Here is a 14,626-nt window from a genome sequence, read left to right on the forward strand (position 1 = left end):
TTGATGAGGTCTGCTTTATTAATTTTTCCTTTTACGGGTCATGCTTTTGGTATCAAGTCTGAGGACTCTGTGCTTAGCCCTAGATCCTGACGATTTGTTTGTTTTCTAAAAGTTTTATAGTTTCACATTTTATATTTAAGCCTGTGATCCATTATGAATGAAGGTTTGTGCAAGTGTGAGGTTTAGATGAAGGTTCATTTTTTAGCATAGGGATGTCTGATTGTTCCTGTACCATTTGTTGAAAATGCTGTCTTTCCTCCGTTGAATTGCTTATGCTTCTTTGTCAAAAATAAGTTACCACAGTGAGATACCACTTCACACCTACCAGGATGGCTATTATCAAAAGAAGAAAGGAAAATAACATGTATTGGTGAGGATGCAGAGAAATTGGAGCCCTTATGGATTGCTGGTGGGGATGTAAAATGGTGCGGCTGCCGTGGGAAACAGTTTGGTGGTTTCTCAAAAGGTTAAATATAGAACTACCATATGACCCAGCAATTCGACTGCTAGGTACACATCCAAAAGAATTGAAAGCAGAGACTTGAACAGATATTTGTATACTTTAATGTTCATAGATGCATTATTAACAATACCTAAAAAGTGGAAACGATCCAAGTGTCTATCAACAGATGAATGAATAAACAAAATTTGGTGCATACACACAAGGGAATATTATTCAGCCATTAAAAGGAATGAAGTTTTAATTTATGCTACAAGCTGGGTGGACTTGGAAACATGCTTAGTGAACTAAGCCAGACATAGGAGAAATATTGTGAGATTCCACTTACGTATTCCACCTAGCGTAGGCAGATTCATAGAGAAGGAAAGTAGAATAGAGGTTACCTGAGACTAGGGGGAAGGAGGGAGTGGGGAGCTATTGTTTAATGGGTACAGGATCTTTTTTGGGGATAATGAAAAAGTTTGAGGCATAGGCCTTGAAGGTGGTTCCACAACATTGTGAATGTATTTAATGCCACTGAAGTGTACACTTTACAAATGGTTAAAAGATAAATATTATGTATATTTTACCACAGTGAAAAAAAATCAATGTTTTAAAAACCAGTTGGGGGCTCCCCTGGTGGCGCAGTGGTTGAGGGTCCGCCTGCCGATGCAGGGGACACGGGTTCGTGCCCCGGTCCGGGAAGATCCCACATGCCATGGAGCGGCTGGGCCCGTGGGCCATGGCCGCTGGGCCTGCGCGTCCGGAGAGGCCACAGCAGTGAGAGGCCCACGTACCACAAAAAAAAAAAAAAACCAGTTGGGTATATTTGTAAGGGTCTGTCTCTGGGTTCTCTATTCCGTTCACCGGGCTCTGTGTTTATCCCCACTGTCTTGATTACTGTGTTTATCCCCACTGTCTTGATTGCTGTGTCTGTACAGCTGGTCTTAAACTATCGGGGAAACTACTGGGGAAAGTGGTCTTCCCGTTTTGTTCACCTTTTTCACAACTGAGTTCTTCTAGGGCCTGGGCCTGGCATTTTTGGAGCCCCTCTCGCACTCCCTTTTGTAGAAGATGGCACCAGGACTTACCTACTTTCAAAGTCACCCTTGACACCTGCCTTGCCCTCAGCCCCCCGTATCTGACTCATCAACAAGCATTGCTTTTTTGGGGGCAGACATAGCTCTGGTCTGTGCCCCTCTCTCCGTGTCCAGCCATACTGGCTGCTTTCATCAGTCTCCTGGAACACTGCTTCCGTCTCATCACTTGTCCGCACACCCTCTCAGGCCCCCTTGATCCCATCCTCCACAGACAAGGCAGCCAGAGTTACATCTCGCAAATACCAGCCCGTCCTCAGCGCCTGCCTCTGCTCCCCCGCCTCCCTGGTGGCCTGGCTCCTGCCCTGCTCCAGCCTGGCTCCCCCACACTCTCAGCCCTCCAGCCACCCGTCTCCGCTGGAATTTCACACTTCATCAGGCGATGCTGGACTGCAGGCCCCAGCGGGCAGGGGCCATGCTGCACCGTCACACCGGCTGGGACTGGACTTGGTGCATGCACATTGGATTTCTATTGACAAACTCCATGAATGTGGGAAGGAGCCCATGGTTGGGGGTGGTGGTGGGGAGATGAGGCTGGAGACGTGGGGATAGCTGGGGTGGGTTTGCAGAGGTCTCCCTGACCCTTGCAGAAAAACAGGCAAAGGCTTTTTTTTTTTTTCCGGCCATACCACGTGGCATGTGCGATCTCCCCAACCAGGGATCAGACCCACGCCCCATGCACTGGAAGCACGGACCCAGAAAGTTCCAAAATAAAACTTTTTTTTTTTTTGGCCACGCCGCGCAGCATGCAGGAGGCAAAGGCTTTGAAGAGACACTTAGCAGAAAAGGAATTGTGGTGCTTTTATAAATATGAAAGGATGCACAATTACTAAGTACAAAAACACAAATGAAAACTAGGCCGAGAGGGGCCAGACTTCACCTGTCTGACTGAGGAAGATGGGAGAGTTTGACAACACCCTGGGCATGAGGCCGAGGGAGGGGCTGAGAACGGGCGACTTGGCAGTGCTGAGCTTTGCCCGGCAATCCCACTTGTAGGCATTTGGCCCACAGACATGCTGGCACACCTGTGAAATGACATCTGCACACGGTTATCGTTGCTGCACCGTTTGTAAGAGCAAATGCCTGGAAACCACTGACCTGGCCCCGTGGGGACTGGCTCAAGACATCGTGGCCCTTCCACACAGCTGCTAAAGCAACAAGGCTGTGCTTTGCAGAGATGGAAGCATGGAAAGATCACTAGACATATATATTTTTTTTATTTAAAATCCTAATTTTAAATTATTAGCCTACCTAAGGCATAAATGTATAGTATGATCAGTTACTTTAAAGGGAAAACCCACGTAACCCCCGCCTCCATTTGAAGACACAGATGGTTCCAGCCCCCCAGAAGCCCGTCCCAAGCCCTCTTGCACCCCGGAGGCAGCTTCTCCCCTGATTTTTGAGGCAGTCGCTGCCTTGCTTTTCTCTTTGGTTTTGCTACCTCTGTATGCTTCCCTAAAGAGCATATTTCATTTTGTCTGGTTTTAAACTATTTCTGAACAAAGTCCTAGGATGTATCGGGTTTTGTTTTGCTTCTTCTGTTTAATATTGTTTTTGATGTCCATCCAACGTAGCTGTGGGTCATTCATTCTCACTGTTGTGTACTATTCCACGGAGCTAGTAGATCACAGTTCATCATCCATCTCCTGTAGACGAGCGTTTGTGTTGTTTCCAGTCCCTCGCCGATTCAGACTGTGCTGTGTGAACCTTCTCATGTGTGTCCCTGGGTGTAGACGTGGGAGAGCACTTGCCAGGTCCCCAGTGTGTCTTCACCTCGACTGGATACTGCCAAATTCCTCCTGGTGCCAACGGCGCAGAGTGGCCGAGGAATGCTGTTGGCAAAAGCATCGTACGTGTGGTGCGCTGCCATTTCTGGCTGTTTTAAAAGTGCGTAAGCATCTCTGTGTGCGCGCGTGTGCGCACACACATGTGCATAAGCTCTCTCAGAAAGAAAACAAAGAAACTCCAGTAGAGGTGGCTCCAGGGCTGAGCTGGGGTGGGGCAGGGCAGGAGGGCATCGTCCTGACCCTGTTTTCCCTTTGGTGCCATTGGCTTTTGAACTATGTTCCATATTATAAAGGGACAGAGACTGAGACGGAGAGAAGGAAAGGAAAGGGAGGGGATAGATGAAGCCTAAATGTGGCAGAATGTTAATAGTTGAGAATCCCAACGATGGATTTTATGGGGGTTCATTGGTTTAGTCTCTAGCTTGGGGTGTGTTTATAAAGTTTGGTAATGAAGATCTGTTCCGGTGTGAGAGGCTCTTGAACCGACCTCTCCTTGCCCCTGAGGCCTGTCCCAGGAGGATCCCTTGTTTCCAGTGAGACTTCCTTCTGGAGGAGGGTTGCTCCCTCCTTCCTCCCCCCTCCCCGGTCCCTTCCCTTGGGACCTAGTTTCCCTGGCTGGTCAGAACTGCCCAGTCCTGACCGCCTCCTTCACCAGAGCCCAAACCAGCCGGTCCGGTTTGGGGAGCCCGCCCCATTTGGCTCTCCTCTGGGTGGCTGCCTGACAGGTGCTCCACCCTGATGGGGGAGGGGGCGGCCTGGGATCTGGGGCGTGGGGGGGGAGTGGGAGGGGCCAGACCTGCCCTGCCGTGGCCCCAGGCCGGGAGCCCCTGGCTTAGTGAGCAGGAGCTGGCTTAGTGAGCAGGTGGTAGACAGAAGGGGGTAGATGGGATTTCCAGGCCCTTGGAGCCAGTCAGTCCTCCTGGTCCCCGTGGTAAAGTCCTGGAGGAGTCGGTCTGTGGCAGAAGCCGTGGTAGGGTGCCGGAGCAGGGGAGTGGGAAGGACCCAGGCACCTCTGTCCACCTGCCGCCCGGGCCACCTGCTCGCTCACTGTTCTCCCTGGGCTGCCCGTCAGCCGAGTACCCACCCAGGGCCCAGGACCCTGCTTGAATCTGATCATTGCTGCCGCTCACACGACCCCCCACCCCCACCCAAGTCAGGGGGCAGTCCTACTCTTCTGTCCGCCCCCAGGGCAGGCAGTTTGGTCGGGTTTGTTCACTGCTGAATTGCCAGGGCCTCCGACAGGCTTGCCTGGTATGTGCCAGGAGTGGGGCAAATGTGTGAACCAATGGGGGAGACAGGTCAGGGACGGTGACAGCCTGAGGGTCAGCACGGGGATGGAGCCCGGGGTGTCAGGGAAGGCTTCCTGCAGGAGGGGCTGCAGTAAAGGGATGAACTGGGCAGCCCCGGCCCCTGCCCCCAACAGGGGAGAGAGAAAGAAACAGATTTCGTGCCAGGAGCTGTGCCCCGGGCCAAGGAAGGCTTCTCAGAGAAAGTGAGATCTGAAGCGGGGAGAAGGTGTGAGGCAGAGGTGGGGTGGGCCTGCACGACCCCTTCTAGATTCCCTTTCTCTGAGCGTCCTTTTCTCCTGTTCTGCGATAGGGGTTCTGGGCCCCCTAGCCTCCTGCTCAGAGTGGCTGGTCTAGGACACAGGCACTGGGACAGACGGCCCACTTGGGCAAGTCACTCGGCCTCTCCAGGCTTCAGTTTCCTCTGTTGTAAAATGGGCCTGATAAAGTACCTGCCCATTTAGGGCAGTGGTGAGCTAAAATGACTTAATGTGTGTCGATGCTGAGAGGAGGACCTGGCCCAGAGGAAGTTCTCTGGAAAGTTGGGCCACTTATTTTCAGAAAGGTTAGTTACATCCTGGCAAGACAGCCAGCATAGCAAGACAGCCAGCATAGCGACACAGGAGTCGCAGCCGTCCCCACCTTTCCCTCTCCACATTCCCGCCATCCAGCCCCACTCTCACGCCTAGGTATTTCCGTGGCATGGCGGTGGCGGCTGTTTACCGTGATCTCCCCTGGTAAGGCCGCAAGTCTCGGGTTCATCCTGATGGGTGAGTGGGGCAGAGCAGCAGGGCCCCCCTTCGTTGCACCCTCTGGGGCTCTTGCTGGCATCGCAGCCTGGGTGTGCAGGGAGAGGGGGACACAGCAAGCCCCGGATCTCCAGCCACCCTCCCCGTCAGAGGCCACTCATCCCCCATCTCTGTGTCCTGCACCACAGCCCCAGCCAGTGTTTCACACCTGGCTGCCCTGCCAGCCACTCTCAGGCACTCAGCCCCATGCTGAGCCACTGTTTCTGGCCCCTGGCACCTGGCCTGGCATAGGGAGTGAGATGGGGGTGTGCGTGTGAGGTGGGAGACTGACCCTGCCGAAGCAGGGGCTGTGGTTGGGTCCCCTGCTCCTGTGTCCCTGCCCAGCCCTCCCTCCGCTGGGACAGTTGTGGGCCCCATGGCTCAGGCTTTCCAGGCTCAGCCCCGCCTCCCTCCGGCCCTCCCTTCACCCTCCACCCTTCCCCTCCCCCTCCCATGGGCTGGAGCCACAGCCAAGCTCAACTCCTGCCAGGGCAGGGCCGCGTCACCAGCCGCTGCCAGGGAGGCCAGGGCGCAGAGCCCAGCCAGCTCACCTCCGTGGGCAGGGGAACCCCTTGATCCCAGCTCCCTGATCTTTCAGCTGGAAGCCTCTGTCTGCCGGCCTGCCCCACTGCGGGTGGCCCAGGACAGAGGGAAGAGGATGGTGGAGGTGAGCTGGCCCAGGCCTTGGGGAGGAGCGGAGGAGGGGGAGGGCTGCCTGGGTGTGCGGGAGGGCAGTCCGGACACAGGGCCACCTGAGCCAGCGTAAGCACGTGCGCCAGGGGCCACACCTGTCTTGGGGCCAGGGGCGGGGTGGCTGTGTGTGTGCCCGTGTGGGCGGTGGCAGGCGTCCATCTGCTGGGGCTTAGCCCACACCTCGGCGCGGGTCCCCCTGAGCATCTCTGTGGGAGCGCATTCCTGGGGTCTTGTCTGCATGGAGGTGTTGCCAAGGGGTTGTGCCTCCCTGGGCCACTGGTGACCCTGGGGCTGGCTGTGGGCATGCCTGGGTCTGTGTGCGGGTCTCATGGTGTAACTCTGTCTCAGGAGCGCTCCTGGGTGTGTGGAGGGTCCTGGGGTCTGCCTTCCTAGTGAGTCCAGCCATACGGAGCATCTGTGGGATTGTGTGTGTGTGAGCATGTGGCTGTGTTTCTAGGTGGTGGCTGAAGTCCGTATCATTATGTTATTTGGCTCCCCCAGGATCCTTGTATGTGTCTCTGGGTCTCTCTGGAGTCCCTCCATCTCAGGGGTGAATGGGTCTTTACGTTGTTTGTGGAGGGGCTCCCAGATCCTTGACTTCTTGGGGTCCCAGCCGTGGGTCCCCAGTGTTGCAGCCCTTTCGTTCTGAGAACTTCCTCTGAGCCAGGCCCCTCTTAAGACTGCTTTCCCCACCTTCTCCCATGACACCTCACAGTTGCCTCCGGCCCACTTGCTGAGGCTCGGGGTGGGATGTTCCCTCCTGCGCCCAGGCCCCTGTACAGCCGCCAGCAGGGTACCCGGCTAGTGTGGGGCAAGCGGCTGCTCCGTCTCGGGCTGCTTGGGGACTTTTCCGTGCAACCAGTGTGTGTGTTCTCGTGTTTCTGTGGTTGTGTGGCTGGATGTCTGTGTCGCATGTCTGTGTCAGTCTCTGAGGACAGCTGTGCACTGTGGAGCGACTTCATTTGCTTCTGTGTCTTGGGGGTGTGTGTGTGTGTGTGTGTGTGTGTGTGTGTGTGTGTATGTGTATGGCGGGGAAGGACTTAGGTTGGAGGGGCCTGGGAGGCCACTGGAGCCTCTTTTCTACCTGTTGCCCCCTCCCTCCTTCCTGCCCCACCTCAGGGGAGGAATGAATGAAGTCGAATCTGATTTCCCCCGTCCCTGGGGGCTCGCCCACACTCTCAGGTTTGTTGTGGCATCCATCCCCACCCTGGGCACCTCTGGGGGGTGAGGGACACCAGCAGTGCCCTTTGTGTCTGTGCTCTATTGAGCCTGGCCAGGCGGGGAAGGGGCACCCGAGCCTGGGGCTGCCACAGGAGCCGCCTGGCCTCCCTGGGGGCTTAGAGCACCTCGGGGTAAAGGAAGCGCCATCTGTGCATTCAGCCACTCTCTGAGCTGTGCCTCGCCCTGTGCTGGGCAGGGCCGGGGACACAGGGTGGCTGAGAGGGCCCCAGGCCCTGTCCTTTGGGAGGGCAGGGGTCATCAGAGCATGATGGGGGCCCATTATGCTCCCCCATCCCAGCCCTGGAGAAGGACGGTCTTAAACAGAGGTAGTCAGACTGGCACATTTGCTCTGGGAGACCGTGCTCAGCATCCTCTGTCCTTTATTTGTTCCTTCCTTTATTCGTTCAGCAGCAGCAGCAGCAGTGCCAGTAATGATAACAGCAGCTAGGCTGTAGCAGTGAGGGCCCACTCGGCGGCAGGCGCTGTTCTGAGCGCTTTGCATGGGTCATCTGGTTCGCTCGTCCAAACACTCCCAGGAGATAGGGACCATCGTTACCCCCAGTTTGCAGGTGAGGACACGGAGGCCCAGAGTCACTTGCTCACGGGCACACAGCTTGGCAGTGGTGGAGCGGGCACGAGCCTGGGCCGTCCGCTCTTACTCGTCGGCTGCCTTCCGAGTCCTTGTCCGGCACTCAGGGCAGAGGCCTGCTGAGGGGAGGATGGCGCTTACGTGGCCAGAACACGGAGAGCAGGCTGCTCGTCACTTCCCACATGCGACTCCAGGCCCTGCTCCCCAAGGCTCAGGTGGCCCTCGATCTGTGTCTTTTTATGGGCTTTCACCCACCGTGGGGAGCGCGGATCTCTGGCGGCACACCCCCTGTATGATGTTCTTCTTGCTTCTGGCCAAAATGTAGCACCACTTCCTCCAGTTCCCAGCCTAGGCCGTGTGGTGGGGAGGGCCTGGGGAAGTGGGCTCACAGCCGGGCGCTCCTTGTGTTTGGAACACACACCAGGTTATTCACTGAATAGCTGGATTCAGCCTCTAAAGAGGCTCAGTTCCTTCACAGACATCAAGGTCAGACTTCCAGGCACTGTGGACAGGCCTTGGGGGCTCCTGGCCGCCCTCTGCCCCGCCACCCTTCCCTGCACCTCCTCAGAGTCCAGCCTCATCGCTTTGGCGATGACATCACTCATTCGTTGCACAGATATTTACCAGGTACCTGCTGTGTGCCAGGCCCTGCTCTAGCTGCCAGGGGTACGACAAGAATGAGACAGACAAAGGCCCCTGTTCCTGGGGAGCCCATACTCTGCTGGGGGATGGGGAAGGAGGGGGGACCAACAGTCAACAGGTATATAATGCCAGATGATAATAAATGCCACGGAGAAGTATAAAGCAGGGGTGCAAATTTTGTCAGGGGGTCAGGGAAGGCCTCCCAGAGGAGGTTTTCTTTGCACTGAGACCTGAAGGTCAAGAAAGGGGAGCCATGCAGCTCTGGGCAGAGGGAACAATGGGTGCAAAGGCCCTGAGGCTGGAACAAGCTTGATGTGTCCAAGACTGAAAAGGAGGAGGCCAGCGTGGCTGGGGTGAAGTGCAGGGAGGAGATGGGGTCCCTTGGTGGCAGGGCCCAACTGGGCAGGGCCTTGCTAAGTCACAGTGGGGAGTTTCATCCAGGTGGGAAGCCCTGCAGAGTTTTGTTTAACATTTCTTCAGATTCCCTGCTGACCACAGCAGCCTTTCTGATCTTGGTTTTGGTCATCGGAAGCAGAGTTGTCTCTGTTCATGTTCCTGTCCCATAAACCTCTGAGGTCCTTTGTCTGGAGTAGAAGCTTTGGCTGGAGCCAGGGCTGCTGGGAAGCGGGAGGCTTAAGGGGGCAGTGACAGGCCTTCTCCGTGGGTCAGTCGACGCTGTTGTGCCCTGGCGCTGGGCAGCCCTGGGCAGTGACTTCTCCTCTCTGGGCCTCAGTTTCCTAGTTTGGGAAACAGGAGGGAAGAGGACTCTCCACCCACACACCCAACAACAACTGGGAGGGTTCACTGTGGCCTCGTCTGCATGCCTGGTGCAGGCATAGGCCAGAGTCAGCGCTGAAACACGTGTGTCCCCTCCAGCCACCCAGCAGCCACTGAGGGGAGACCTGGGATCCAGCCTGTAACCAACCAGAGCATTGCTCCTGCCTGCGCCGAGCCACCGACTTAGCAGGGAGACAGCAGACACAGTCATAACCATATAACATGTTAGGTGATGCTAAGGGCTGGGAGAGAATGGACTGGATGCCAGGATGCCAGGCTCTGGGGGATGCGGCGACGGGCAAGACCAGACCAAGCCCCTGCCCCCGTGGAGCTCACGCTCCAGCTGTTGCAAAAGGTGGTGTCAGTCCTCAGCAATCCTGCCGTCTCAGCCTCTACAGGGTGCCCAGAACCTGCCTATTCCTTCCGCCTCCACAGGCTCCACGTGGTCCCGTCCACCCTCTTCTCCTGCTGGACTGTCGCCTCCTCCTCCTCCCAGGTGTCCCTGCTCCTGCCCTGCCCCCACACGCAGCCACCGGGAGCCTGTGAACACCTGAGTCTGGCCACATCCCTCCCCTGCTCAGAACCTTCCTGTTGCTCCGTCTCACTCAGGTAAAAGCCAGAGTCCTGGGGATTTCCATGGTGATCCAGTGGTTAAGACTTTGCCTTCCAATGCAGAGGGTGCAGGTTTGATCCCTGGTCGATCCCTGGTCGGGGAGCTAAGATCTCACATGGCTCACAGCCAAAAAACCAAAACGTAAAACAGAAGGAATATTGTAACAAATTCAATAAAGACTTTAAAAATGGTCCACATAGGGCTTCCCTGGTGGCTCAGTGGTTGAGAGTCCGCCTGCCAATGCAGGGGACACGGGTTTGTGCCCCGGTCCAGGAAGGTCCCACATGCCGCGGAGCGGCTGGGCCCATGAGCCATGGCCGCTGAGCCATGGCCGCTGAGCCTGCGCGTCCGGAGCCTATGCTCCGTGACGGGAGAGGCCCCAATAGTGAGAGGCCCGTGTACCGCAAAAAAAAAAAAAATGGTCCACATAAAAAAATTTTAAAAAAGCCAGAGTCCTACCCACGGCCCACAAGTGCCTACACAATCTGCCCTTCTCTCTCACCTCACTCACCCGGCCCCAGCCACTCGGCCTCCTCTCTGCTCTTTGGCCACATCAAGCACGTTCCTGCCTCAGGACATTTGCACTGGCTGTTCCCACTGCCTGGGTGCTCCTCCTCCAGCTACCCACAGGGCTCCCTCTCCTCTCTCCACTCGGGTCCCTGCTCAAGCGTCACCTCCTCAGCAAGGCCCTCCCTGACCACTTCACTGAAAATTCCCACCTCCCCTCACCCTCCACACCCTCCTGATCCCTGCTGTATTTCTCTCCTCAGCACTTACCACCTGACTTACTAGCTATTTTTCTGATTTATCTCATTTATTGACTGTCTCCTTTCCCCTAGGATGTGAGCTCTGCAAGGGCAGGGATATTCCTGACGCTCCTGGCGCCCCTGCCCCAGGCCTGGCAGAGATCAATCCTCGGTGGACATTGATGATTGGATGGAGGGGTGGGGGGCTGAGTGTGATGGATCATTTGTGGGTAGAGTAGGTGTTTGCCAAGGAGGGGCTTGAGCACATGTCAGTCCCAAAGCGTGAGGCAGGGTCTGGGGACAAGGTGCCAGAGGGTTCCTTGGTGGAACTAGGCTCAGGGCAGGAGGAGAATGGGGGGTGGGGGTGGGGGACACGCAGGTGGGCAGCAAGAGCTGAGCAAAGGTGTGAAGGAGGGACGGTGTGGGGTTTCAGGGGGCAGCGAGAGCCTTCCATGGGCTGCCACGTTAAGACTCCCCCTCCATCATCAGAGCACCGCCCAGGGAGGTAGGCGGTAAACTGAGGCAGGGAGGGGGCTTCTGGAGCTGGTGGGTGGAGATCACGGCAGAAGGGTGGGCGGGAACCAGCGGTGGAAGCGCTGAGCGCAGGCTGGGACCAGTGAGCCCTTCCTCATTGCCCCCTTCCTGCTTTAGTTTCATTTTGGTGACTAGGAAGGGGTGGCTGTGGCCCCTGCCTCATCCTCTGCTCTGCCCCTGCGCCCTGGGGCCCTGGCTGAGTCAGCTCCCTCCACTGCCGGGGTGATGGGGAGGCAGCTTTATTCAGGGCTGCTGGAGCAGGTGGAGGGCAGGAGGGAAGGAGCCCTCTACACGCACACGCACACACACTCCCTTGACCGTGTTGTCACACTAGCAGATCTGGCTCTTCCACGTGCGCTGATTTCCTTGGTGGGGAGGGCGGTGCCATTTTCGTGTCATGAAAGGTCTGATGGTGGAACACGTGAGCGTGGGGGTGACTGGGAAATGGGAAGCTTTTGCTAGGACAGGTCGGAAACTGCCCGTCCCGCATGTGAAATAATTCAAAAGACTTTTTTTTTTAATTGAAATAAACATTTTAGAGTAGGATGGAAATGTGCCTGCATTTGAGGGATCAAGCACTGGGCTTCGGAGGCACCTATGCCCCGGCTGGGGGCTGCAGGCTGCACCCTGTCCTCCTTTGTGCCGTGTCGCTGGGGTCACTGCTTCACCCTCTGCCTCTGAGTTCCAGGGGTTTCTCTGCCAGAGTTTCACAGGTACTGCCTGGGCAGAGTCTGAGGTGTCTGAGCAGGGGTGTAGCATAGCGGGTACAGGCGAATGTGTTCGTTCACCAGGTGTTCCTTGAGTGCCTGCCACGCAGTGTTGTAGGCATTGGGGTACAGTGGGGAGCAAGACAGAGGACAGGCCCTGCCCTGGTGGAGCTGACATTCTGTTGGAAGAAGCAGACACTGAAGAAGCTCACGCACGCAAACACATACACACACAGTATATGGTGAACGCAGTGAGGAAACATAAAGCAAGGAAAGGGGCATAGAGAGTGGTAGGACAGGAACAGGGACATTTGTGTGCAGACGTGGGTGGAGGGAAGGAGGGAGGGAGCCATATGGAGATCACTGAGAAGAGAGTTCCAGCACGGGGTGGGGTGGGGGGGGTTGTAAGCTGCCAGTGCAAAGGCCCTGAGGTGGGGGCATGTCTGACGTTTGAAGAACAGTGAAGAGGCCAGAGTGGCTGGGGCAGAGTGAGCGAGGGGCCGTGTGGGAGGAGAGCTGATGGGCAGATCTCTCAGGACCTCGTGGGCCACGGGGAGGAGTTTAAGGATGTTGACTCTGTAGTGGATCAGACTGTCTTCCAGGCCCACCTCTGCTTGGTGACCTGAGCGAGAGATTTCACCTTTGTGAGCCTCAGTTTCCACATCTGCAAAATGGGAGTGAAATAGCCACTCCACCTAAGTGCCGGGGAGTCGGTGAGCTCAGCATTGGCATCTGCGCAGGGTCGTGGGCCCCCCGTGGTGGTGGTGCTGGTGGTGGTGGTAGGGGTGTGAGTACTGGGGCTAGCCTCAGTAAACCACATTTGGTGGTGGGGACTGGTGCTTGGACAGCTTTTCTGCTGCAGACCGACAGGCCAAAGGCCCGTGGAAAGGGCGAGTAATTCCTTATTCCTGGGTGGGGGGTGGCGGTGGTTGGAGCCCCACTTTGTGCTGCCTCCCACACTACCGCTGGGGGCCTGGGCAGGTTGGAGGAGCTGGGGACCCTCACCCCCAGGTGGGGTCAGGACAGGAGAGGAAGAGCAAGGTCTGGGTGTGGATAGAGAGGGTGGAGAAGGAGGGAGGAAGGGTTGGAGGCCAGGACCATGATGGTCATGACAAAAACAGAAGCACCACCGCAGGACAGGTGGGTAAGAGCCTGGACTTCGGTCCCCGACTGCCTGGGTTCAAATTCTAGGTGCCCTGAATAAAGGATTTCCCCTCTCTGAGCCTCAGTCTCCCCACCCGTGAACTGGGGATGATGAGCGTGTCTGTCTCACAGGTTAGCGGTGAGGATGGAATGCGATTAGACACAGAACACCAAGCAGACCCGGGCACACACGAGTCTCCAAGGACGCACCTGCCGTAATTCTGAGAACTGGCGGGGCCCGGGCTCTGTGTTAGACAGGGCTGGAGTCTTGTGTCCACTCTGCTTCCCAAGCTGTGTGACCTGGGCAAGTGGGGTGCCCTCTCTGTGCCTTGTCTTCCTTGTCTGTAACACAAAGCCCAAAACGGCCCCTTAGTCTGGGGTCGGGCGTGCAGATTAAATGAGGGACTCCGGGTCAAGTGCTTAGGAGAGGGGCCGGCACGGTAGGTGCTCCCTAAGTGTTGGCTGCTGCTGGGATAGTGACCGACATTTACCGCGTGCTTCCTTGCTGTGTGCGCTTGGCCTTGGGGCCAGGCCATCAGTGCCTGGGTTCTCTGTGACTCCTTATAAGAACTCCAGGAAGCAGGTACTGTCATGGTCCTCTTTTAACAGAAGAGGAGACTGAGGCACAGAGCAGCTGAGCTGCTAGCCCAGGGCCATGCAGTGAGCTCCCACGGTGGGTCAGCTCACCCACACTTCACAGGCAGAGAGCTGGGCTCTTGGCCCTGGGCTGTCTGACCCCTAAATTCTGGGCTTGCCTGGGAACCCCAGCACCTACTCTTTGCCCGGCTCCTCTGCTGCTGGCACAGGCCCCTTTATATGTAGCAGCTCCTCTCCCTTCCGTGGCCCCCATAAAGTCAGGAGCTTGGGGACTTGGTGGGAAGGGGGGTTTCTGGTCGGGGGAGCCGGCAGTGCTTGGAGCTGCCCCAGGGTGGGGCTCCCACCTGATCATTATAAACACGGTTGGTTCCTCTGTTTGTCCTGCCCTCCATGCAGCACCCAGAGGGAAGGGCTGGCCCCGGGCAAATATCCGGAGGTGTGCCCCTCTGTCCCCTTCCCCTTCGGGTCACACAGGCAGCTGGGGGCGGGGCTGGGGGCGGTGTGCATAGGTGGCTCGGGGGTTTACGGCAGGGCTTCTGGGTCGGCTGCCCTGTCTTCCAGGCTGCCTCCTGCCCACCCCGTCTGGATCCTGAGCCCCTCCCTCTCCTGGGTTTAGTGAGGGGTCCTGTGGCTAACCCTATTCGTGCAGAGGGCTTGGAGCTGACTTGGGGCCCGCAGGTCCTGGGCTGGGGGGCGGAGGATGGGCAGGCAGAGTGAGAGAGGCCAAGGTGAGGAGTGAGGCTGGGCCCAGGGCCAAATGGGGGCAAATCTGGGAAGGCAGTGAGGAGGTGGTGGGACATGGTGTACACATCTGGAGGGATGGAGTGGGGAAGATGGGGGAAGGTCAGCGTGTAGGGATGAGGCTAGGAGCTGGAACTGGGAGAGAGTCGAGGGCAGAGAGGCCTGGAGAGAGGACAGGGTAGGTCAGGGCCTCTGGCAGGTGGGCCAGGAATGCAAGCCTGGGCGG

At 57.0% G+C, this 14,626-nt stretch overlaps 2 protein-coding genes across 5 annotated transcripts in view; one reads left to right on the forward strand and one right to left on the reverse strand.

The window, feature by feature from the left end:
- Positions 1–14,626, forward strand: part of PAK4 (p21 (RAC1) activated kinase 4) — a 46,454-nt gene that overhangs the window by 19,439 nt on the left and 12,389 nt on the right. The window contains exons 1-2 of one of the 4 annotated variants that reach the window (XM_033430989.2): positions 5,928–6,064; positions 7,720–7,880. The exons of 1 other annotated variant lie outside the window; for it this stretch is intronic. The gene's annotated coding sequence lies outside the window, so the exon portion shown is untranslated. Of the gene's footprint in view, positions 1–5,923; positions 6,065–7,719; positions 7,881–9,754; positions 9,929–14,626 lie in introns of those variants that run through there. 2 more of the 4 variants (XM_033430988.2, XM_033430987.2) reach the window with 2 other exon arrangements.
- LOC117201816 (uncharacterized) lies at positions 2,735–6,395 on the reverse strand. The gene is made up of 3 exons (XM_049702754.1): positions 5,949–6,395; positions 5,333–5,446; positions 2,735–3,368 (listed from the first exon to the last, which is right to left on the reverse strand). The coding sequence occupies exons 1-3, from the start codon at positions 6,393–6,395 to the stop codon at positions 3,306–3,308; spliced, it is 624 nt and encodes a 207-aa protein (XP_049558711.1). The 3' UTR covers positions 2,735–3,305.

Source organism: Orcinus orca, chromosome 20, assembly GCF_937001465.1.
Source record: "Orcinus orca chromosome 20, mOrcOrc1.1, whole genome shotgun sequence".
Taxonomy (NCBI): domain Eukaryota; kingdom Metazoa; phylum Chordata; class Mammalia; order Artiodactyla; family Delphinidae; genus Orcinus; species Orcinus orca.

Bases quoted from the DNA above. Each gene is read 5' to 3' on its own strand.
- LOC117201816 (XM_049702754.1), bottom strand. From the start codon at position 6,395: ATGCCCACAGCCAGCCCCAGGGTCACCAGTGGCCCAGGGAGGCACAAC. The intron at 5,447-5,948 runs GTGAGCTGGCTG...CTGCACACCCAG, and splicing joins GGGTTCCCCTGCCCACGGAG to GCTGCGATGCCAGCAAGAGC. The intron at 3,369-5,332 runs GTAAACAGCCGC...TTTTGCCAACAG, and splicing joins CCTTACCAGGGGAGATCACG to CATTCCTCGGCCACTCTGCG.